General features: G+C 38.8%; 1 protein-coding gene across 1 annotated transcript; it reads left to right on the top strand.

Moving 5' to 3' along the window:
- Nucleotides 1-525: 525 nt before the first annotated feature.
- On the top strand, nt 526-22,955 carry LOC110106984 (V-type proton ATPase subunit e1). The gene is made up of 3 exons (XM_020837100.2): nt 526-681; nt 4,746-4,793; nt 22,608-22,955. The coding sequence occupies exons 1-3, from the start codon at nt 584-586 to the stop codon at nt 22,672-22,674; spliced, it is 213 nt and encodes a 70-aa protein (XP_020692759.1). The 5' UTR covers nt 526-583; the 3' UTR covers nt 22,675-22,955.
- The last annotated feature ends 496 nt before the right edge of the window (nt 22,956-23,451 follow it).

Genomic DNA, 23,451 nt, shown 5'->3' with positions numbered 1-23,451 from the left:
GCAAACTCGCCCAATTTTGAGTAAAAACTATTTTATTGCAAGCAAGCTCGCTTGACCGCTGTCGACTACCATCTCCTGCCACCTCCACCGACCTCATGTCATCATCGCCGACTGCACCTATTAGTTGCCGCTACCGCCTCCCTCCAACCACTGCTCCCCCTCCCCCCTTGATGACCACCACCAATTTGACTCTTTGGTTGTCGTCACTGTGATTTTAAAATTTTATACTATATTTATTTTATTTTAAATCAAACAAAAAATTTATTATTATATTACACTTATTCAAATAAACTCCAAAATATTCCACTTAAGCTGCATTACTTTTAAGTTGTATTTCATTTTACGGATCATTCTTTTACCAATCAAACAGACCCTTAACGAGTTTGATATTATCACAATAAATATTGGTTTTCATCTAACCGTTCAAACCGAAATTAACGGGTGAGATCCTACTCTTTGATGACTTGAGAAAAAAAGAAATATCGGTAATATTAGTTTAATAACCTCTCTCGAATTCTATCGGATTTCAATTCTCAAGCAGAAGGGAAGGACAGGAAGGGAAAAGGGTTCTCTATCTAGATCCATGGGGTTTTGGGTAACAAGCCTAATCTTCCTTCTCGCAGGCGTCATCGGCGCACTCTCCCTCAGGCTCTGTTGCAACCGAGGCCCTTCCACTAATCTGTAAGCTTTTCTTTGCCCTTCATCCGTGCTTTTCTCGGCTCTGGATGTTGATTTTTTTGGGAAACTGCGAGGAACCGAATGGATATTGGCGCCGAGGTTTTTGAGATATTTTGTGTTTTACGAGTTGTTGACTGTGATGTTGATCTGGAATCGTGTTACTTTTTCTACTGCTCCTGGTCTTGTTTATAAGTGCTAGAGCTTGTAGTTGATGGCCAGGCTGTGGATTGTGAGCGTGTTGGATTAGGTATTTGATGCATGGAAAAGTTGCATCTTTGACGTCCATCGGTTTGAATTTAGAGGATACGAAGAAAATGTTCTTGGAAGTCAAGCGGCATTTCCTGTCACAAATGTTACCATTATAAGGCTTTAGGGTTTTTTGTCTACATATAGGATTTAATTCAAGGAGGATATTTTACATCTTGTAAATCTAGATTTAGTGGATTCTGCTGGTGTTAATCCTGAAAAATGTTTGGCAAGATGGATGCTCTGGTGAAATCCCAGTAAATTGTTTCGTGGCTATGATTAAGATTTTTGTTTTAAATGAATGGGAAGATGCGGCACAGTAAGGAGAAGTGATGTAAATTTCTTAATTCCTACTTTCCCTAGGATTTACTAAATCCGGGAAATGGAAGAAAGAACTTAAGAAGATATTCGGATTTATGTTACTCAAAAAAATGTTTGGTAAGATTTAAACATAAATCCAGTATAAATCTTGCGACCTAACAGCCCATAAAAGTCTTTGAACGTCTTCAACAATTTTGATTTCAGGTATTCTTTTAGTTTATCATCTAGATCTTGCAGTGCTGGCTCACGATGAGTTTTTTACAGTAATGGATAAGTTTGGATGACCTATGGTTGCCATAAAATAAAGATTGATGTGCTATGTTTCTTATCCTTATCGAGGAACACTGTATGTGAATTTGAAACTTAGCTGTTTTGGGAAGGTTAAAGCCTAGGAAAATTGCTCATACTTTTTTTGTAATTGAGAATGAATTTATGCAGTTCATTAACTTTGTACATGATTTAAATTGAAACTGATAATTAGGAGGTTTCATGGATGAAATTTGAAATTATTATTATTTAGAACATTACAAGGAATCCAGCAATATGAACATGTAATCCAGTCTTGCAAAGAGGAGAGAAAAATCTAAAGCCATGTAGATGTATTTTAGAAATGTAACTTTATGATACTTTTACATGTGATTTATATATGTAGACCAAATATAGAACAAATTATTTCTAAGCGTCCTTCAATCATTCTCCACCAAAGTTATTTCGAGTGATTACCACTAATGGACTTGCCTTTTGTGATAAGAAAGTGTTATGAAGTATATCCTTTTTTATTAGTTACTTAAGGTCTTTGTGCACCAATGTGTCATGCTAATAACAAGCCGCAATATCTTATGTGTTACCTAGACTGTTATTTGAAAGTTACTTGCACCCATTGGCACCAATCCTATGTGAATTGGCTTTTGCTTTACCTTAATAAATTTGAAAAACTTTATTATTTTATTTTCCTTAACATACAGAGGTTGCAATTAGAGAAATAAGTGTGTGATCAAGGGTTTTAAAATTGGATCGGACTAGTTGGCCCGACTAGTTTGACGATGAACTATTCATGTGGTTGGTTTGGTCGCTATGGAAAGTCTGTTTTGCATTGAATCGGCTCAAAATGGTAAGAACTAATTGTTTAACTATTGAATCATCGAATCTTTTTCGATTTAATGAACCACCTTATTCAAATTTTGGCTCATTAATCACCATGAATTTGCGAACTAACTTCTACGAGCTAGAAATTGTTATGTTAAATAAATTTATAAAAATCTTTAATTTAAAATAGGGCTAGTTTTAGAAATAAACTCATTTTAATTTTGTGATTCATTTTCATCCTTTGCAATTCTTCTGCAAGTAAATTATAATAAGAATTGGTCAGCTGAGTAGTTTAAATAGTGGTTAGTAATATTAATATTGAAGTGCTTAAATTAAAATTATTGAAGATATTACTTGTGTATAATATATATTTCATAATGTAATTTGTTTATTTTTTTTCCATTTATTTACATTATTGCATCATTATTACATTGATTAGGCCATATTTAAATAATTTTAATATGTTTTAAGTCATTCAATTCAACCCTGATTGAAACTTTGAACTTTGAATCTCACGTTCTTCTGGTTCCATGTTTGATCTCATTTTCACAATCTTATGTGTGATAGTTTCTAGATTGAATCACTTATAATAAGCCACTGCATCCATATCGAGGAAGTTGAAGACACATAGGATATAACAGCAACCAACATCTATGTTACTTGCTAATTGAGGGATTAATGAGGCAGAAATCCTAGCTACAACTATTATTTGTCCGTAAGGTTTTATATTTATTTGGGGCGTGTAGTAATTGTGTTAGCATTTGCTGATTTCTGTGCACTCATTATTTTTTCTTAGGCTAGTTCATTTGTTTTGTTTCTTTTTTTATGTTATTATGAATGGTGCTGGCAATTTCACTTTTATCTCATCTTCATATCTCTTCTTTCCCCTTGCATCCATTCATCCTCCGCTCCTCTTGCCTTCTTTTCTAGTCTACATCGGAATAAAGGAGCAGCAATATTGTAAAGTGGTAGAAAGAATGGATGCGAGGAAGAATAAGAATATTAAAATTGTGTCGCAATTGCAAATGCCTTCAACTCTACCCTCTTTCTTCATGCAGTTAAGCTTTGGTGATGCATTTCCATTTATTAAGCATTGTAAACTAGTCTAAAGTATTTAGTTTAGAATGGATGCATCAAATTAACTAATAAGATATGAAATTTAGTTGATATGCGACTCTAACATTGTTATTTGGCTTTTGACTGGATTGCAACACTTGAAAGTTTAGGCACCCTCCATGGTCACTAAGAATAGCTTGAAGCTCTTAGCACTTGTTATGCATTGTGTATGTAGCATGTATACTCCTATTTACGATCCATGCTGTATCAGACACATGTCGGATATGAATACGCCTCCGATACAACACGGATACATTTCGGATACGGCTTTGCCGTGTCCAATTAAAATATTATTTAAATTTGATTAAACACACATATCAGATACGCGTGTCATATTAAAAACAAAAAAAAAAGTATAAGAACTTGGTACCGCTCAATACTCGGTACTGCTCGATACCGTTTGGTACTCGATACTGCTCGATACCGCTTGGTACTCGGTACCGCTCGGTACCAGAACTCGGTATCGCTCGGTACTGGAGCTCGGTACCGCTCAGTACTCGGTAATGCTCGGTACCGGAACTCAGTACCGCTCCGCAACGCTCGGTACCATGCTCAGTATCAATGCTCGGTACCGAGAAGTACCGAATGGTACCAAGAGGCACCGAGAAGCTAGAGAAAGCTTTAAAACAACTCTTACAATAAAAATGGTACCAAGTGGCACGAGAATGGTACCAGGTCGAACCCCGCCAGGGGGCAGCGCACCCTTGACCCCCCGGCATATCTGCGACTATCTACACTTTTACTTCTAGTGACATAGGAATTGGGTCTGATGATGATCTAGCATAGACCAATTCAATTTTTATTGTCATTTCAAATATTACACTTTGATTACTTTCTTAATTTTTATGTATGATTTATATATTATAATGCCGTATCTGCGCTGTATCCTGTACTTTTAAGAATTGATGTGTCCCGTATCCGTATCCGTGTCGCCGTATCCATATTGGTGCAACATAGTGCATTGTTAATATTTAGTATTTGGCATCTGGAATGCGGCACTTTAGGTTGCAAATTGAAGTGGTCTTCTTGGTTGCCGAAGAAATTGAATCTTCAGAACTTATTTTCTTTGTTGACATGCTGCTTAGATAGCAACAATCATATACTTCTATAATTGGCAGATTGAATAGGATTTTCCGTGCATCTTGATATCCATGAACTGTGTAGCTCTGTTTTTCCTATTTAGCTTATTTTGATTAAGAATTCTCAAAATTCTCGATTACCTAGAGACTTATAACAAATATATGGTTATTTAAGTTTATAGCGGCTACTGGTAGATGATTAATAGTTTTTTTTAACAGGTTGCATTTCACATTGGTAATTACGGCTACAATATGCTGTTGGATGATGTAAGTTCTCACAATAACCAGTCTATAGAAAATCGTTTCTATATTATGTCAACAATTTTATTGTTTCTCTTATCTGTCACTGTTTTGGTTAGGATTACATATGCTTTCTATGCTTGTTTGAAATAATGCTGAGCGGACATTAGGTTACATTGAACCCTTTAGAAATAAATTACTTTGATCTATTTTGAGATAGTTTTCCTTTAAATAATGAATAGCAAATTCCTTTTAAATCAAAAAAGTATAAGTGGATGCATGCAGAGAGTATAGATGGTGTATCAAAGCTTATTAAGGTCATGATGGGTTTGGTTAACATCAAATGTTGTGAAGCAATTGAATGATGTTTCATATAATTTTTAAACTAATGTGACTTTTTAAACAGTTCATTATAGATTTAGTTACGAAATATTTTTGGAGCTCTTATAAATTTGAGTTTAGGAAGAATTCAAATTATTACAACTTTTTATGATTGTTAAATATTGTAAGGCTTTTCATATAAAATATTTAATTGATAGGCTTCGCATACCCAATGTTATTTTACTGTCAATCAGATTAAAATGTACATTGCTCTTTTTATTGCCCATTATTGCGTTAGGCAGCAGTATAGGGAAGTCTGACTGCAAATTTTACATCCCTTCATTTTTTTCACCTTCTTTTTCTATCTCTTACTTTTCTTCCATTATTAGATTTTATTTTACTGTTATGAATCTTATGATTCTCTAACAAGAGATGCTTGAGCACTTTATGTAAATTTGATGTTTGTTAATATGCATGCATCAAGATTTGCAATGATAATTGCTATAACCCTGCAAAAAATTGATGTGCGCAGAAATACTTCCTTTAATAAGTTAAACAGCTATTTGAATTGTTGTAAACTTGTAAAGCATGGTGGCCCGGCAGCATACGTTGTATGTGATTCCTGTCATAATTTTTTCCGAAGATAGATCTTTTTTCGTAGGCAGCAGGAGCTCCTTTTAGCCCTGGTATCAGTATAGATTTATGAAGAACTTGTATTTCAAGAAGATAATGCTGGATTATGTAATTACATGTCATTTGAATCCTTGCTGGCTGTGATTGATAGTTGAATGCTAATGTTCATCTTTGTGAACTCAACCCATTTTAGTTATTCCTATTTGAAACCTGATTAGATACATTTTATATGTATAGTATTGACCTTGTGTTTAGCACACATTCTCTTGAGCCTACCTCCACTCTTAGTGGGGTATTCCTTCATTGTTCATGATCGTCGTTAGCCTTAGGAGCCATCGACCGAGTATGATTTCTTGAGTCTTTATTGCGACTACATGCGGCAATAGCTTAAGTCACCCCTGGCCACCCCGATTCCTCGTCATTCTTTGGATTCCGTGATTGCGTTGCATTTGTCATTATGTTTGAGGAGGCATGTGACGAGTGTAATAGTGAATTATCGAAGTTTTCTCGTACTTTTGTGCATAAAGAGTCCCACTTGCATGAGATTTCTTGCACGCAAAAATTTCTTATCGAGTTATTGTTTTGTGAAATTGACTACACGAGCGCTCTGGATCGTCGAGATATTTCAAATGAGCCCGTCCATACTTGAATCGGGCTTCATTTGACGTGCATCGAGAGTTTAAGTAGGTTATTCTTAAAATATTATATAATTAATCATTTACTTAATCAATTTAAATACATATATACATTTATTATGATATATATATATATATATATATATATATATGTATGTATGTATGTTATTAATTTATATGATTATTTAAATAGTTTCATATCAATAAAGATTTTCCATCCGATTAAAGTGTAAGAAAAGCATATCTCTTCGGGCAATTTAAATGCTTTAGTAAAGCTCATCTATTAGGTCATCAAATATTTGTAATACCTATATTATCCATTGAGATATGTAGGCGAAAGTTACTATTTTTTTCATAGTGTATGCTTATCTTTACTCTTTCATTGGTTTGCTTGTATAGAGTGTAAAAGTCTATGACCGTCTTGTACAACGAGATAGTGCGATCGTACTCTTTGCATTCTAACCTTTGCGAGTAGTTTCACATTTCAGAGATCCACAAATTTCTGGCGATCATGGTGGGACATGTTTCTCTCTCCATCTTCAAATGCTATATTGTTCTCTTCCGTATGTACTTCTGATTTGGTGCTCCTTAGTTTAGGTTTTCCTTTCCTAGCCTTATTGGCTATTCCACCATTTTTTTTCCAAATTATCTCATGGTTTTGTCTTGTGCTAATCGTTCCAATTCTTAGCAGACATTTTCATGGCCTACTCTGGCCCTTTTGTTACCTTCTCCTTTGGCTTGGACTCTAGGGAGTTGAAGGTAAACTTGAATTATGGAGGTCAACCTTAGAGTCTAAAAGTTTTCATTTGAGTAGATCTAAAACTAAATACATGGAGTGTAATTTTAGTAGTAATAGATCTAGTGGGGGACTGTGACTTTGGGAGATCAAGTCCATTAGTAAGAGTACACGTTTTATATATCTTGGTCTATTGTTCAAAGTAATGGTGAAATAAATGGGGATATTATTAGAAGAATTCAAGTTTGATGGTTGAAGTGGAGGAATGCATTGGGCATGTTGTTTGATAGAAGGTACTCAAACTTAAGATAAAATTCTATAAGATGGTGGTGAGACCTGCAATGCTCTATGGTGCAGAATGTTGGTATTTAAAAGAGAAACATAAACTTAAGTTAAGTGTTGCAGAGATGAGGATACTTAGGTGGATGAGTGGCTTCACTCGTAGAGATAGAATGTGAAACGAGTACATACGTGAAAAGATTGGAGTAGCTCCAGTGGCAGATAAGATTAGAGAGAGTCACTTTAGATGGTCTAGCCTTTGATGACCCTATTAGGAGAGCAGATGTATTAAAATTGGCTTATGTTAAAAAAAGATAAAGGTAGACCTAAAAGGACTTGGTTAAAAAATATTATAAATGACATTTCTCATTAGATTTAAATGGCAATTTGACTCTTAACGGGACACAATGGAGAAAAAGGATTCTTGTAGCCAATCCGATATAGTGGGATAAAGGCTTGATGTTGTTGTTATTAAAATCTTAGTCCTTCTTTTAGTGGTTGAACCCCTTGTTTATTTTTGGAGTTTGAGCTTGAGCGATTGGATTAAAAATATTCTCTTTAGCGACTTGAAGCCCTTGGTTTTTTAATTTTGTTTATTTATTTTTAAATTTAAGAATCCTTCAAAAGCTTTTAAATCCATTTGGAATTCTAAAGTCCAGAAAATTTATGATATTGGTATCCTTTTGGATCAAGGCTTCTCCTTCTATTTTCTTTTGCTTTTATAAAAGATCACAATTATGTTTCCCTCCAAGCCAAGCTTTGTTCTTGGGCTTCATCATTCACTTCTCTTTTTTTTTTCAAGGCTCGAATCCTAGTTGCACAATGTTCTAGATGTCTTCTAAATTGAGTGGTAGCACCGATACTACCTAAAGCAAGACTTTTTTTGCAATGGTAGCATTCTCCTTTCGTTGACCATCAGGCAAAATAACCTCCTTGAACTAATCCCACACCTTTGATGTCTTCTTCCTTTTCTTTCTTTCTATATCATTTTCAAGCTGGTTTTCTTCATCAACTTATTTGTCATCATTATCTTGATTTTCAGTAGTCCATCTTTGTCATCATCATCAATGTCATTGTTATCATTAGTTATTTAATTCTCATTCATAGGTTCACCAACACTAAGTTGCTCATCAAGTCTTTCAACTTCAACATTTACGGGCTTAGTGTTATTTGCTTCTACGCTTACAGGTGTTGACATTCTATAGAAATATTTCAAATAAAACGAGAAAAAAGATCAACCTCAACTTCAAAAACCTACTGAATAATGCATAAGATCTCTATAAAATATTAAGCGTATTTAGATTATTTATGCAATCAAGGTCCTTGCAGAACCATCACTATAACATCAAAAGTGAGAATCTTTTTTAAATATTTAGCACATAAACTAATATGCATCAGTTCTCACAGAATATAAAATATGTGCACCACATATCAATCTACCATAATCACTTAAAGAGCAAATTCACAAAAATGTTACAGAACAACATAAAATAGGACAAGTGAAGTAGTTGTCTACAGACGACAGTTTACATGATTCCTCTTGGTAATGGCTGTTTTTGTTGCCTGAGAACTTCAGACCATCCAAATATACTACATCATTACCATAAGAAAAATATGATAAAGAGAAATATATATGTGCATGTTATAAATAGAACTTAAAAGGATTGAAAACGGAGATGCATGCTTGCAAATACTTAAAAAAAAAAAATGCTCGCAAATACACAACAGAAAAAAAAAAAAAAAACTAGACCTAGCTTAAAGGATTGAAACCTGAAATGAGAGGAACTTTAAATAAGTGGAGAAGTGCTTGGAAGTAACAAAACCCCAAACGATTTAACACAGAAAATTGAACTTAAAGTTATCGTGAAAACACACACTTGTTGTAGTAGGGGAAATATAGAGAAGAGGAAGCAAAAAAATTGCAAAATTTTTTGATTCTATGGATTGTTACTGTGAAAAACCAAATCCGACGAGAAACGACGGGTGAATGCCAACGAACAAGAAGAACAGACATGAAGGCACAGTTGTCTAAAGTGTTGGCGATGGGAAAGAGATAACCCTAACGGGCGAAGAGAACCTCGAAGACGAAGTCACAACCTCCGGCCATCTCGCGTGAAGTGCGGAACTGCGGATCGCGGTTTGTAAAATAACTGAGCGGCGTGCGGCTAGGGTTTTTACTTTCGTTCACTTAATATAATATTATATATTATTTAAAAATAATAATATAATATAATTATTTAATATAATCGAGTAGCTTGACAAGCTTTCGAATCAAGTCAGTCTGAGCTCGAACTTGAGCTCGTTTTTTAAACAAGCTTGATTATATGCTCGAGCTCGAACTCGAAGCTTGATAAGCTCGACTTGCGAGCTCATTAATGAGTCGAGTTCGAGCCGGCTCACGAGCCGGCTTGGCTCACTTACACTCCTAATTGTAGGATTTGACTGTTGCACTCCTACAAGTTCTATTGTCATTTTGTCTTTTGTGGTAGTAAGACTCTCCTTAGCCTTCTCATGGTTGACCTCTTTTCAAGATGGAGTTTTCAATAATATGCTTTTGATTAATACTTGAACCAAGGGCGAACATGCTCCATTTTTAACATCTTTATATATAAAAGGTATATATTAATAAATTCCGGTTATTTGATATTTCTAATAATAAAAGTTCAATTTGTGCACGTCTAGATAATAAAATTAATTTATGTTCCTATTAAGAAAAAATCGCGGGTGAACTAAAAGTGATTGTAATAGGGCTTTTATTTTTATCTCATGTCCTTTTTACGCTTCTATTCATTTTTTTATTAGATTTAAATGAGAATAAAATGATATTTTTATTAGATTTAAATGAAAATTTAACTCTTAATTGGACACAACGGAGAAAAAAGATTCATGTAGCCAGCCTCACATTTGGGATAATTTTTTTTTGTTGTCTTTTTGAGATTTCTCCTCTTTGACCACCATTTCAAAGAATGTTCTAATTTCTGTTAACAAAGAATGTTCTAATTTTTTTATTGACTTTGTTTCTCTTCTTCAAGATTGGCTTTCGAGTAATAATATATTTTTAGAAAAATTTTAGTTCTCATATGCCTATGTTGCCCTGCAATGAATTTTTATATGGTCTGATTTTCCCTACAATGAGATATTCAAGATGAAGTTGTATTGTTTAAACTTGCTAGTATATTTCTGTACCGGTTGCTCGCATCTTTGCCTTAGTTGCTACAACTAGATTTATTTTGCATTCTCATGGTTGCTGTGATAAAATTTGGCCGTCATTTATCTCTTAAACTATGCTGATGACATTTAAGACAACTCATAGTTGAAGGATTCTGAATTCTACTATGTAGGGGATGACACTGTCAGTACGGCCAATGAAATTTTTGTGCAGAATTATGATTGTAAAAGTAGAAATAGATTTTTAAGACTTCCAACTAATTGTAAACCTTATCATCATCCATCATGCCATCAAAGGTAGGTGGGCAACTTTACTCTGGCTTCTGCCTTGAAAGGAGGTGGGCGGTAACTAGTGGTTATTCTTATTTATATGTAGGTGTTTTTTTTTCTCATTTTTATCAATGTCCCCAGGCATCTTTGGCACCCTACCATGACTTGTGAACACTGCTGCCTGTAGTTGAGCAGCTATTTTCTCCATCTTGTTTTCTATACATTTTAATTCTTGCCAATCTAACATCATTCTCGTTTGGTATATTGCTATCTCCTTGGTTTCTCTACCCCTAGCTTCTTTGTTATTAAGAGTTATTGGGGTTTTTTCCATTCTATATCTCTTGTTTTCAGGCCAAGAGTTTGATAGGAAGTACTAGAATATTTTAAGTAAAACATAACACTGTTGATAAAAAACAACAAAAACAGTCCACAACTTCAATGAAAAACAACAAAACATCATAATTTTATTGGAAAATATGAGGGAAAAACACTTGAAATTCACTAGTGGAAGAAGAAAAAAAACAAAATACAATTGATGCACTAACCCAAATCTCTAGACGCTGCTAGAGCCCAAAGAAAAAACTTAAATATAAGAGATCTCAAATTTCATCCAAACTCAAGATGCCCTAACCCTAGTAAAACAAACTATTTAATGCATACAAATCAAAAGGAAATCCCTAAATAGTCCCTACATTCAAATTTCCCTCCCAAAACCCTAAAAAATCCTTCCTAAAATGTTCGGTTGGCTCTTGCGGTCCAAACGACTGCCGAAGAGGCAGAAATCTTATGCCTATGTTGCATTGGGCCGATCCCACGTGGATCGGCTGGACATGTCCAATGGACCGGTTTAACAATTCTTCCCTCCCAAAGATCCACATTGTCCGCAAGGTCGAAAGATGACACCCTCCATTCCTTCTTCATCACAAACGGTAAGAACCTGAAGAGTTTGGTCCTTACACCTGTGCCTCAGAGTATAATTCTCGTCGCATCTGAAACAGAGCCCCTTCGCCCTCTTCTCCTGTAATTCTGTTTCCATGAGCTTCTTGACTTTGTCCCCAGATCTTCATCCTGCAATCTTTCCCTTTGAAGTCCCCCGAAGAGTATCCAGTGTTGGCTCCTTGAATGCTAATAAGGTGGCGATCATCTTGTACGAGCCTATTGACATATTGCCTCCAGTTTATCTCTCTAGGTGCCTCTGATCCTCCACCAACTGAGCTAGTTCCGTAGCCTCTCTCAAGTCACGAGGCCTCATTACTCTAACCGATGCCCAGATCTCTGGTGACGATCCCTTCATGAAATTTCCTTCTAGCACTATCTCATGAAGGCAATCCAATCGGCTAGCAAGGTATTCGAATCTCTCCCGGTACTTTGTCACTGAACTCTCATGTGTCAAGGCGAAGAACTGCTCGTAGAAGTCTCCTCCCCTGCCAGTTCGGAAACGTTCTACCAAACAATCCTTGAACTCTCTCCAACTCCGTATGGGTCGTCGCATGTACCTCCATTGATACCAAGACAAAGCCTTCCCTTCTAAACATAGTTCTGTCGTCATCAGTCTCTCCTCCTCTGTCAACCCATTTATAGCGAAATATCTTTCTACCTTGTAGATCCACTCGTGCGCATCCTCCCCCTCAAAGATTGGCATCTTCAGCTTTCACCCTCGGGTCACACCCGCTTCCCCTAAATCCTTCATAACCTCCCATTCCTCGAAGTGGAGGGGCTCCCCAATTGTCACGATCTTCCTTCCGACGATCATACCCAGACCATTCATCAAAATCCTCTCTTCTTCTTTCACAATCAGCACCGCAGCGATCGAAATCATCCCCTCCTTACAAATTCAGCACCCCTTCTTGCATAGCCAATGCTCATCTCCTCCCTAGAAAGTGGTTCTAGAGGAGGCGTTCCGTCTTCTCCCTCTAGGATCTCCCTTTTTGGGTTTTCCCTTCCCCTAAACATGTTAGGGTTCTCATCTCTTCCATGGCCGCCAGTAGTTTCCTTTGCTTCTAATGTCACCGGTTTGATTTTGGCTTCAAGCAATCTCGTCAACATGTCTTCCACCATGACAAACTTTTCCTCCATCCTTTCATTGACGGATGCAATCTGATTTTGAAAATCAGCAATCTTCTCCTCAAAATCTACTTTGAGTTGCCCAAGTTCTACCTAAAAAACTTTCACTTTCATTCTGGCCATTGGTTACCCTTCGATCGACGTGCTCTGATGTCAATTTGATAGGAAGTACTTGAATATTTCAAGTAAAACCTAATACTATTGGTAAAAACAGCAAAAACAATCCACAACTTCAATGGAAAATAGCAAAAAACCCATAATTTTATTGGAAAATTTGAGGGAAAACACTTGAAATTCACTAGTGGAAGAAGAAAAATAGCAAGATACAATTGATCCTCTATTCGAGAGGAGGATTGATCTCTCCCAAATCTCTAGACGCCGCTTGAGCCCAAAGAAAAAATCTAAATCTAAGAGATCTCAAATTTCAACCAAATTCAAGATGCCCTAACCCTAGGAAAACAAACTATTTTAATGCATACAAATCAAAAGGAAATCCCTAAACAGTCCATACATTCAAATTTTCCTCCCAAAATCCTAAAAAGTCCTTCCTAAAATGTTCGGTTGACTCTTGCAGTCTGAACGACTGCCGAAGAGGTGGAAATCTTCCGCCTCTGTTGCGCTGGGCCGGTCCCGTGTGGACCAGTCCAATGGAACGGTCTAACATAATTATGCTTTGATGCCAAACTTGATTTAAAACCATTGGGAAGGATTGACATCGAAACTCTTTCAAGTGAATTGGAGTCTTTTGGTATCTGATGTGTAAGGTGTCCCTTGATTACATTCTAGGTTTAAACTTTAAAGAGATGTTTTCTTCTCAACTTAAGAGTACCCAAGAGGGAGGGAGCTTTTTATGTGGGGAAAAACTATCGTGTAAAACGTTAAAATTTTGTTGTTAAATCTCACTGTTAGCTATATTACTAAGTTTTTAGTTTCAGTTTAAACCAGCTCGGTGATAGATACCACTTGAGTATTTCAAGTGATTCCTATCGGATCTAAGCCAAATCGCAACTAATCCGCTGTTTTCTATGCGAAAACAGCCACCAAACACAAAAACTGTGGAAAAATCTGAAAAGAACTCGTAGGAAAAATAGGAAAAACAATAGCACACGATTGAATTTCACCAGTCTATGCAAAAGACAAGAAAGATACAAGTTTCCTTCGATTCGAGAGGAAGGAATAACTCTCCAAATCTCTAGTCGTAGCCTAGAGCCCAAAAGAAAAACCTAGATCTCCCAAATCACATTCAAAATCAACATAACCTTAATTTCCCCCTCATCTCCCTAATTAAACATGAAAGGAGGATTACAAAAGACCTAATTACCCCTTCTAATTCAAATTCTCCCTCCACACAAATTGAATTGGCTTCAAGTGGAGCCCCTAGCTTTTTCCGCCCTCCCCCTGTTCGCCTGGCTTCCGCCGGGGAATAATACCTGGACCGTCCTCAGCCGGCTCAGGTGCCGGCGTAACATTACCGCCCTCCCAAAGAATCACCTTGTCCTCAAGGTGGAAAGCAGGAAACTGCTCGAAAATCCTCTCCTGTGGCTCCCAAGTGGCCTCATAGTCTGGAAGGCCGCTCCACCTAATCTTCACCTCCTTTTCCCCCTTCTCGTTGATGCGCACTTCTTCTACCGCTAGAGGCTCCAATGTCACTTTCATGTCCTCCCTCAATGTGCTGGGCAGCTCCGGGCTCACTACATGCTCCCCCACCACTCTCCTCAACTGCGAGACATGAAAAACGGGGTGTATTCTGGCTGTTGGAGGAAGTCTCAATCTATAGGCCACCTCTCCAATTCTCTCCTCCACTTCAAAAGGGCCAAAATACCTTGTTGCAAGCATCTCATTTCTCCTTTGGGATATTGTTCTCTGTCGGTATGGTCGGAGCTTCAAGTAGACCTTGTCCCCAACTGCAAACTGTATATCTCTCCTTTTGCCGTTCGCCTGCTTCTTCATAAGTTGCTGGGCTCTAAGTAAATGCCTCTTGAGCTCTTCCAACACCTGATTTCTTTCCTTTAAATGTTGATCCACTGTAGATACTGGGGTACTACTATGGTTGTAGTGTACCAAATGTGGGGGGTCCCTCCCATATAACATCTTAAACGGTGTCATCTTGGTAGCCGAGTGAAAGGAGGTATTGTACCAGTATTCTGCCCAAGCTAGCCATTTGGCCCACGGCTTTGGTGTTTTAGACACAAAACACCTCAAGTATGTCTCCAAACTCCTATTCACCACCTCCATTTGTCCGTCAGTCTGTGGATGGTAGGCTGTGCTCCTCTTCAATACTGTTCCCTGCATCCTAAATAGTTCCCTCTAGAAATGGCTCAGGAACACCTTGTCCCTATAAAAAACAATGGACTCTTGTACCCCATGCAGGCGGACTATCTCCCTCACAAATGCTGCTGCTACAGACATCGCTGTGTACGGGTGTCTCAAGGGAATGAAATGAGCATATTTGCTCAGCCTGTCGACCACTACAAGTATAATTGTGTAGCCTTCTGATTTTGGGAGCCCATCAATGAAATCCATAGTAATCTCCTCCCAAACCTTCTCTGGTAGGGCCAGAGGCTGTAGTAATCCCCCTGGTGCCATCGTCAGGTACTTGCTTCGCTGGCAGATATCACACCTCGCCACCATCTCCTCTACATCTTTCCTCATCCCCTTCCAGTACAATTCAGCAGCTAACCGGCTATAAGTTTTTTGCACTCCTGAATGCCCTCCTATAGCACTCCCATCAAACTCCTGTAGCAGTTGGGGAATGTGGATGGAAGACCTTGGAATCACACCCCTTCCCTGATAGTACAGTCTTTCTCCCACAACTGAATAGCCTAGGTGGCTTTTCTCATCTGATAACACCTCTTCTTTGATTTCCTTAGCTCCTCATTCTGAATGCTCTCCTCTTTGATGGCTCCCCAATCCATCAGTACTGGTACTGATACAGCAATCCCCTAGAGCTCCCCCATACAGCGTGATAAGGCATCCACTACCTTATTCTCTAGTCCCGGCCGATAGTGGATCTCGAAATCATATCCCAGCAGCTTGGACAACCACCTCTGATGCTCCTCTGTGACCATCCTCTGCTCTAACAAGTACTTCAGGCTCCTCTGATCAGTCCTGACAATAAAGTGTCTGCCCAATAAGTAAGGTCTCCACTTCTGGATAGCTAGTACAATAGCCATCAGCTCTCTCTCATAGACAGACTTCAGCCTAGCCCGGGACGACAGTACCTGACTGAAGTAAGCTATGGCTCTGTGGTTCTGCATCAACACTGCTCCCAATCCATAGCCTGAAGCATCTGTCTCCAACACAAACACCTGATTGAAGTCTGGCAGAGCAAGCACTGGCACCGTCGTCATGGCCTTCTTCAGCTTCTCAAAAGCCTCTGAAGCTGCTTCCCCCCATAAGAAGTTGTCCTTCTTCAACTGCTCTGTCAGTGGCCACGCTATGGTGCGTATCCCCTCACGAAAACTCTGTACTAGCCTGTCAATCCAAAGAATTCCTCTGAGCCCCTCTTCAAGGTCTTGGGTTGAGCCATGCCAGCATTGCCTCTATCTTGGACTGATCTGCAGCAACTCCCTCCTGGGATATCACGATGCCACAACAGGTACTCCACCCGTGCCTGAGCGAGTCACACTCTTGAAGTTGGCCTTTAGTTATGCTCCCTCAGCCACTACCCAACACCAACTCTCAGGTGCTCTAGGTTTCCTATCTCATGTCCTGCTATAGATTAAAATGTCATCAAAAAATACCAACACAAACCTACGGAGTGTTGGCTTGAAGATCCAGGTCATCAAGGCCTGGAATGGGGCAAGGTGCGTTGGTGAGGCCAAAAGCATCACCAAGAAACTTCGTAGGTGGCCCCTATAAGTCTGCAAGGCCGTCTTCTGCCACATCTTCCTTCCTCATCTTGAATCTGGTTATAGCCTGACTTAGATGACCTTGGTGAACAGGCTGCTCCATGTAGCTCACCATCAACTCGTCAATCAACAGGGAATAGGAAACTTATCAGGCACAGTCTCCTTATTTAGACTCTGTAGTCTACACAGAACCTCCAACTCCCACTTCTTTTTCACAAGCGAAACTGGACTAGATTGAAAGGCTCACACTGGGCTGAATGATCCCTCCTTCTAGCATTTTCTCCCACCAAGCTTCTCATCTCATCCTTTCTGCACTGAGGGTATTCTGTAAGGCCTCACACTGATAGGAGATACTCCCTCTTTCAGGATAATTTGGTGCTTCCTGCTCTCTGTCAGGTGGTAGTCCCACCGGAGGTTGGAACCAACATCCTCAAATTCCTGCAGAAGGGCTGACCAACGTGGGAATGAGCTTTTCCTCCCTCCTCCTGCTCCTCCAAGCTCTGCAGGCTCCACAAGAGAATCCTCCTCCTTCCTCATGGATGGATTTTCGTCAATGATCTGAGTGACACTCCAGCTCTGGACAATCCTAGTTCCCCGTTTAGCTTCACCCTCTTCCCCTCTACATTCAGCTCCATCAACCATGGGTCCCCAGTTCACCTTGGTTTCACCCAAGGTCTGTAGCCACTTCAATGCCCAAACTGACATATGGTCTACCCAACTCAGGAGTTGGAAGTCCTCTACCACCCTGATCTCCTGTAGTCTCATCTCCACCCTTTACAATCCCAGTGCTGGACTCAATCTTTCCTGTCCCATCAATCACCCCATAACTGCCTGTCTCAGTAGGGCTCCATCCCTAACTCCTCCGCCACCTGGGTGGAATATGAAATTGTGGGTTGCCCCACTGTCAATCAGAACCATACCTCCCTCCCAAGGATCTTCCCCTTCACCTTCATCGTATGGCTAGGAGTAAATCCCAACACAAAATTGAGGGATACCTCAGCTACTCCAACCTGGGATCAATCTGCTCCTCATCAGAATCATCACACTCTTCAGGCGCCTTGTTTATATAGACGGTGAGAGCCCGAAGCGCGCGATCCTTGCATCTGTGCCCTGGAACAAACTTCTCCTCACATCTGAAACAAAGGCCCTTGGCCCTCTTCTCCTGCATCTCTTCCTCAGTCAGTTTATTGAAGCTTCCAGCAGATCTGGTCACCCCGCTCTTCTCCTTTCCACTCTCCCTAGGAACGCTTGGGCTTGGCCCTTTTGGAGCCAAGTAAGTGGTAGTTGTCCTGGTGGGACCTCCTGAGTGATTGTTCCTCCACGTGCGGGCGTTGGTCTTCTGGTTCTCCACCAGCTGAGCTAACTCCATTGCCTCCCTCAAGTCTCTTGGTCTCATGACCTTCACCGCATCTCTAATTTCTGGTTTGAGACCCTTCATAAAATTTCCCCCCAAAGTACTGTTTGAGAGGCCCTCCATGTCTCCCACTAAACTCTCAAAATTCTTCCTGTATTCCTCCACTGTTCCCTCTTGAGTGAGGGCGTAGAACTGTTCTGATATCTCCCATGGGCTGCTCCCCCTGAATCTCTCCCTGATAGCCTCCTTGAAGTCCCTCCAGGACCTCACCGGTTCCCACTTATCCATTTGCTTGAACCAGGCAAATGCCGACCCTTCCAAGCACATACTAGCAGCCATCAATCTCTCCTCCTCCATCAGGCCGTTCACTGCAAAATACCTCTCCACCTTGTGGATCCACTCATCCACATTTCCCTCTTCGAAGACAGGCATTTTCAGCTTCCTGGCCCTCGTGTCAATTCCGTATGCTCTGTTCCCCCCATGGCCTCCTCTGTCCCAAGCTATGGGATCTTCCCAAGTTCCTCTTTCTCCATATCGGGGCTCATCCTCCCTCCTTGGCCGCCGGTAGCCATCTTCCCCTCGTGCCCTGCCATGGTGGTTATAGATCCCGCACGGCCGGTCCACTGGGTCGGCCCTCCTACGTCGCCAATCATCTTCTCTTCCTTCCCGGAAGTCTCTCCTTCTATCATGTTCTTCTCGCCTAATGGACTCCCGAGGTGGCATCCTCCCGTTGCTGTCAAGCAGTTCTACCTTCTCTCCCTCTTCTAGATTCACCTTCTCCTTACCCCTGCTCCCACTACCTTCTCCTCTTTCCTCCGCTGGCACCGCCCGAGCTTGCCCCTCCAACAACTTCTTCATCATTTCCTCCAAAGCCATGAATTTCCCTTCCACATTTTCACTAAATGTGGCCATCTTCTCTTCCAGATCCGCCTTAAGTTGACCCATCTCGGTCTCCAAGACTTCTACCTGCTTAGATGCCATGGGAACCAACGAGATGCCTCCGAATCCGCAAGGAAAAACTTCCGGACAGCAAGAATCTCCCTCCAAACAGTCAAAATCTGCTGTTTTACTCAACTGTTGTTCTCAAAAACCCTAAAAACTGCTGTTTTCAGGGGAAAACAGCCTCCGACAACCCAAAATCTGCAGCGAAACAGTGGAAAACAGCCCTCCACCATCCGGATCTCGCTCTGATACCAATTTGATAGGTACCACTTGAGTATTTCAAGTGATTCCTATCGGATCTAAGCCAAATCGCAACTAATCTGCTGTTTTCTATGCGAAAACAGCCACCAAACACAAAAACAGTGGAAAAATCTGAAAAGAACTCGTAGGAAAAATAGGAAAAACAATAGCACACGATTGAATTTCACTAGTCGATGCAAAAGACAAGAAAGATACAAGTTTCCTCCGATTCGAGAGGAAGGAATAACTCTCCAAATCTCTAGCCGTAGCCTAGAGCCCAAAAGAAAAACCTAGATCTCCCAAATCACATTCAAAATCAACATAATCCCCCCCTTCTCACCAAAACTCCTAATTAAAGACAAAGGACAATTACAAACTTCCTAAAACAGCCCCCAACATTCAAAATTTCCCTCCCGACGCACCCAAAACCACGCGGCTCACCTCACGTGTCCGCTCGGAACCGCGCCCCCCCGCTATTTTTTCCGCCTGCAGTAATAATGGACCGGTCCAGGCTGGACCGGTCCAGCCGGCCCCTCCTGGGCCGGCGTAACACTCGGCTACAACTAACCTAAGAAAAATTGATGGTAGCTCAGAAGTCTAGATCCTTCCAAGGACAAATGATACTCTCTACCTTACTATATTACTGATTTCTTTATCTCTGGCTTTCTAATTTTTCTGTGAAAAAAGCATACGAATTGTATTGATTAACGCTAATACATGCATCCTTTTAAATTTGCTTGGCCTTTATTTCCATCTAAAATGAACGGCTTCAAGGTGTGTATGAGGTCTCAAGCTTCTTTTTTCATCAGTGAATTATATAGAAGAATTTCTTAAGTGCTTCTGAATTTGATCAACGAGCTCCTGTTGTTTTAGTGCATGCTTGCACAATTTTCTCCCACCCAAAAAAATTAAAGGCACTATATCTCTGAGTTACATAATATCGGATGATTATATCTGACGATTGATTAGATGTGTCTTATAAAGACTTGTCATTGTGATGGGAAACACTTGTAGATCTCAAGTAATTCTTATCAATCTTTGGAAAACAGCGTGATTTCTCCACAAAAAATTCACACAAAATTAGAAAAATAGTAGATAATTTTATTATTTGATGAAATGGAAATGAAAAATATCAAGATACAATTGATACTCTATTCGAGAGGAGGATTTATCTCTCCCAATTCTCTAGGCACCGCTAGAGCCCCAAAACCTAAGAGAGATATCAAATTTCAGCTAAATTCAAGATGCCCTAAACCTGGGAAAACAAACTATTTAATCCATACAATTCAAAAGGAAATCCCTAAACAATCCCTATATTCAAATTTCCCTCCTAAACTTCTCCTAAAACCTTCCTAATATGCTCTTTTGAACTGGGCGGATTGATCGGCCCGTACAGGAGGTGGAGAGGTTCCGCCTCTGTTCCGTATGAATTGGTACCATATGGACCGGCTGGACCGGTCTAGCACATTACTCTGATAAATCCCCGAGTTAGATAAGCACCAAACCATTGGTCAAAATGGCTGACTTGTAGTTTTCTAATTGAGCACTACATGGTTGACGTGTAGTGATTGGATCATATTTGATATGGTCGACCTGCCTCTTGTCCATTTTGGGTTCCGTGGATCAACTCAAATCAGGCATAATGAATGGTACATATTTGTGAAGTTCTCCAGCACTCTTTTTGAACTTGTGTTTGCTGGGTATTCTTATCTATTGTATAGAAGAATGTTAAAATAGACGAGGTTATGACTTTCAAAGTTAACGCAGGACTCATCATAATGAAAAATTACCTCGGGATTATTATGGAATTATAAGATATCATGAAGATAGAAGTTCTATTTTATGGAACTGTAGTTATGTTATATGGTTGTGTTGGGTAATGAAAAGCCATTTAGCTTAGTTAGTTGTGACAAAAATGATAATATTTACATAAATATGTAGTAAAACTAGAAGAGATAAAATTAAGAAATGTTTATATTAGATGAGACATTTATCAAAGGTAATTTAAAATAAACTTTTAGTGGTTTTTGAAATGTGAATCGAAGGGTAAAAATGGCACACACTAGACGGTCAGAAAAAGTAATATCGAGTGTTTGGAAGAAAAATGGATTTAAATAACTCAAAATGATTTATAAAGAATAAGCTTAACATCTCCGGCGGCTCTCATTGGTATTGAGCGTGATGGTTTGATTTAGAAGTCTCTAGATGCATGATGGCATTTCATCTGCTTCCTTTGTCTTCTTTTAATATTTTGTTTAGGGTCTTCATAATTTCTCTTTTGTTTTTAAGGGGGTCAGAGATATGGGTGGATCTAGTGTAGGAACAATTATTACGTCCTCCGACCGGATGCAGAGAAACATCCGGTCGCAGGCAAAATCTCGCTATACCGATGTTGACTTCATGTTATACCCAAGAGATCAAAAGAGGGGAGAAAGCTCAAACCAAAATCCCACTCGGTACACCTCGGTACAACGGGATTTTGCCTGCGACCGAATGTTTCTCTCATTCGGTCGACCGGACCAAATAAAACTTCCTAGTGTAGGGGCCTGTGCTCCCTTTGGCTCGGGTCTACTCCACTGAGTTACCCAATTGGGTGATATGGCTCACCTTTCATCTGTTTTTAATTTCATGAATTAGGATCAAAAGTTTGACAAAAACTAATACTTGAAAAGTCATAGCGTAGAGAAAGCAACACTCATGTGCCAAAGTGTTATGAAGACCCCAAGATGTGTCTTCAACAAAATTGTGTTGCGTCTTTCATTTGGTGAGGTCATCCATTTCTCTTCTATGATCTTTTATTTTTTGTTTATTTTGCAATACATCTTTTAGAGAGAGAGAGAGAGAGAGAGAGAGAGAGAGAGAGAGAGAGAGTTATTAAAAACAATATGGAGAAAAACTGATAGACCAAACATAACATTTTTAATAAATTGGTGAAAATAATTAGGAAGTTAACAAACATCTTATGTAATACTCAACAAAAATAAATGAAAGAGTAAATAATGAATAATGGGATTAGAAGCTTGGAATAATGACTGGTAAGTTAAAGTTAAAAACCACTATTAATGCTTCATCATAATGAATGAAAAATGAGGATTCATAAAGTAAATGCGAAACAGTCGAAGCTGAAGTTAGGTTTCGTTTGGGACGACTTTTTTATTGCTTCTTAAAATAGATTTCTAGTTTAAAAGTTAAATTTTTTATATTAGAAAACTGCTTTAAGAAGAAGTAAGAAAACCGTTCCAAATAAAGCCTTAATGTTCATGATTACATCAAACGTCGCCGTGGCATTTTCTTTGATCTTTTTCAATATTTTGATCTTATTGACATCCATTTTGTCTCTAATTTCAGGTGGGCAATTGTTTATCTTGCACAAATGTACCCATTGATTGTTCCCATCCTCAACGAAGGAGAGTGATCAGTAAAATGATTTCATTCCTTCACTCCCAATCCTGCTGCTGTAGCTTCCTCATCATCTTTTTTGCCCAGATTTTTTTCTATAATATTGCAGCAGAAAATACTGTTCAGTGCCAGTTGCCGTGTACCCTAAGGATAAAATGTGCAAGTTTTGGTTTTCTCAAAACTGTAAAACAATATGGTTTAATCTGCTAAATCTCTATTCTTCTAATGTGTAATGATACAGTATACTCTGTTTGAACAAATGAGCAGTTTATTGAATAATTATTTAATATTGAGTAATTACATGAACAAAAAATTGGTGAAGGAATTTTAAATTTTTTTGAATTTATTTTCAAATTAATGTAATATATGAATAATTAATTATTATTTACATTATATTTGTTGAATATAATTAATAATTACATATTATTTCTTAAATATTTGTTTCATGTGTTTTTTCTTCCTAGAAAATGTTAGAAGTCTACAACATTAATTTGTGTAAAGTATTTGTAGCGCAAATCTTCACATTATGTATGATCTTTTTCATGATTATTAGGAGTGCATATGCAAAGGAGCTTGTCTGTTAGTAAGGTCGGATATCACTCATGAACAAAATTAAATTTGACACAATATGATGGAATATTATGAAGCAAACAACTGTTACCACTTTAAAAAGAATTATATATAAAAGTATTTTAATAAAAATATAAATATATAATCAAAATAGGTTTCAATATTACTAAAATTTGAGATTAATATCATATATGAAGAATTTGTATTATATTAACTTTAAAAT

This window comes from Dendrobium catenatum, unplaced genomic scaffold (genome assembly GCF_001605985.2).
Source record: "Dendrobium catenatum unplaced genomic scaffold, ASM160598v2 fragScaff_scaffold_716, whole genome shotgun sequence".
Lineage (NCBI taxonomy): Eukaryota > Viridiplantae > Streptophyta > Magnoliopsida > Asparagales > Orchidaceae > Dendrobium > Dendrobium catenatum.
Note: the sequence above shows the minus strand (reverse complement) of the source record. Positions and strands in the feature narration are given on the sequence as shown.

What these genes read in the sequence shown, in the direction of transcription:
- LOC110106984 (XM_020837100.2), top strand. Translation starts at nt 584, where the DNA reads ATGGGGTTTTGGGTAACAAGCCTAATCTTCCTTCTCGCAGGCGTCATC. An exon ending in CGAGGCCCTTCCACTAATCT is followed by an intron (nt 682 to 4,745) that starts GTAAGCTTTTCT and finishes TTTTTTTAACAG; the next exon opens with GTTGCATTTCACATTGGTAA. An exon ending in ACAATATGCTGTTGGATGAT is followed by an intron (nt 4,794 to 22,607) that starts GTAAGTTCTCAC and finishes CTCTAATTTCAG; the next exon opens with GTGGGCAATTGTTTATCTTG.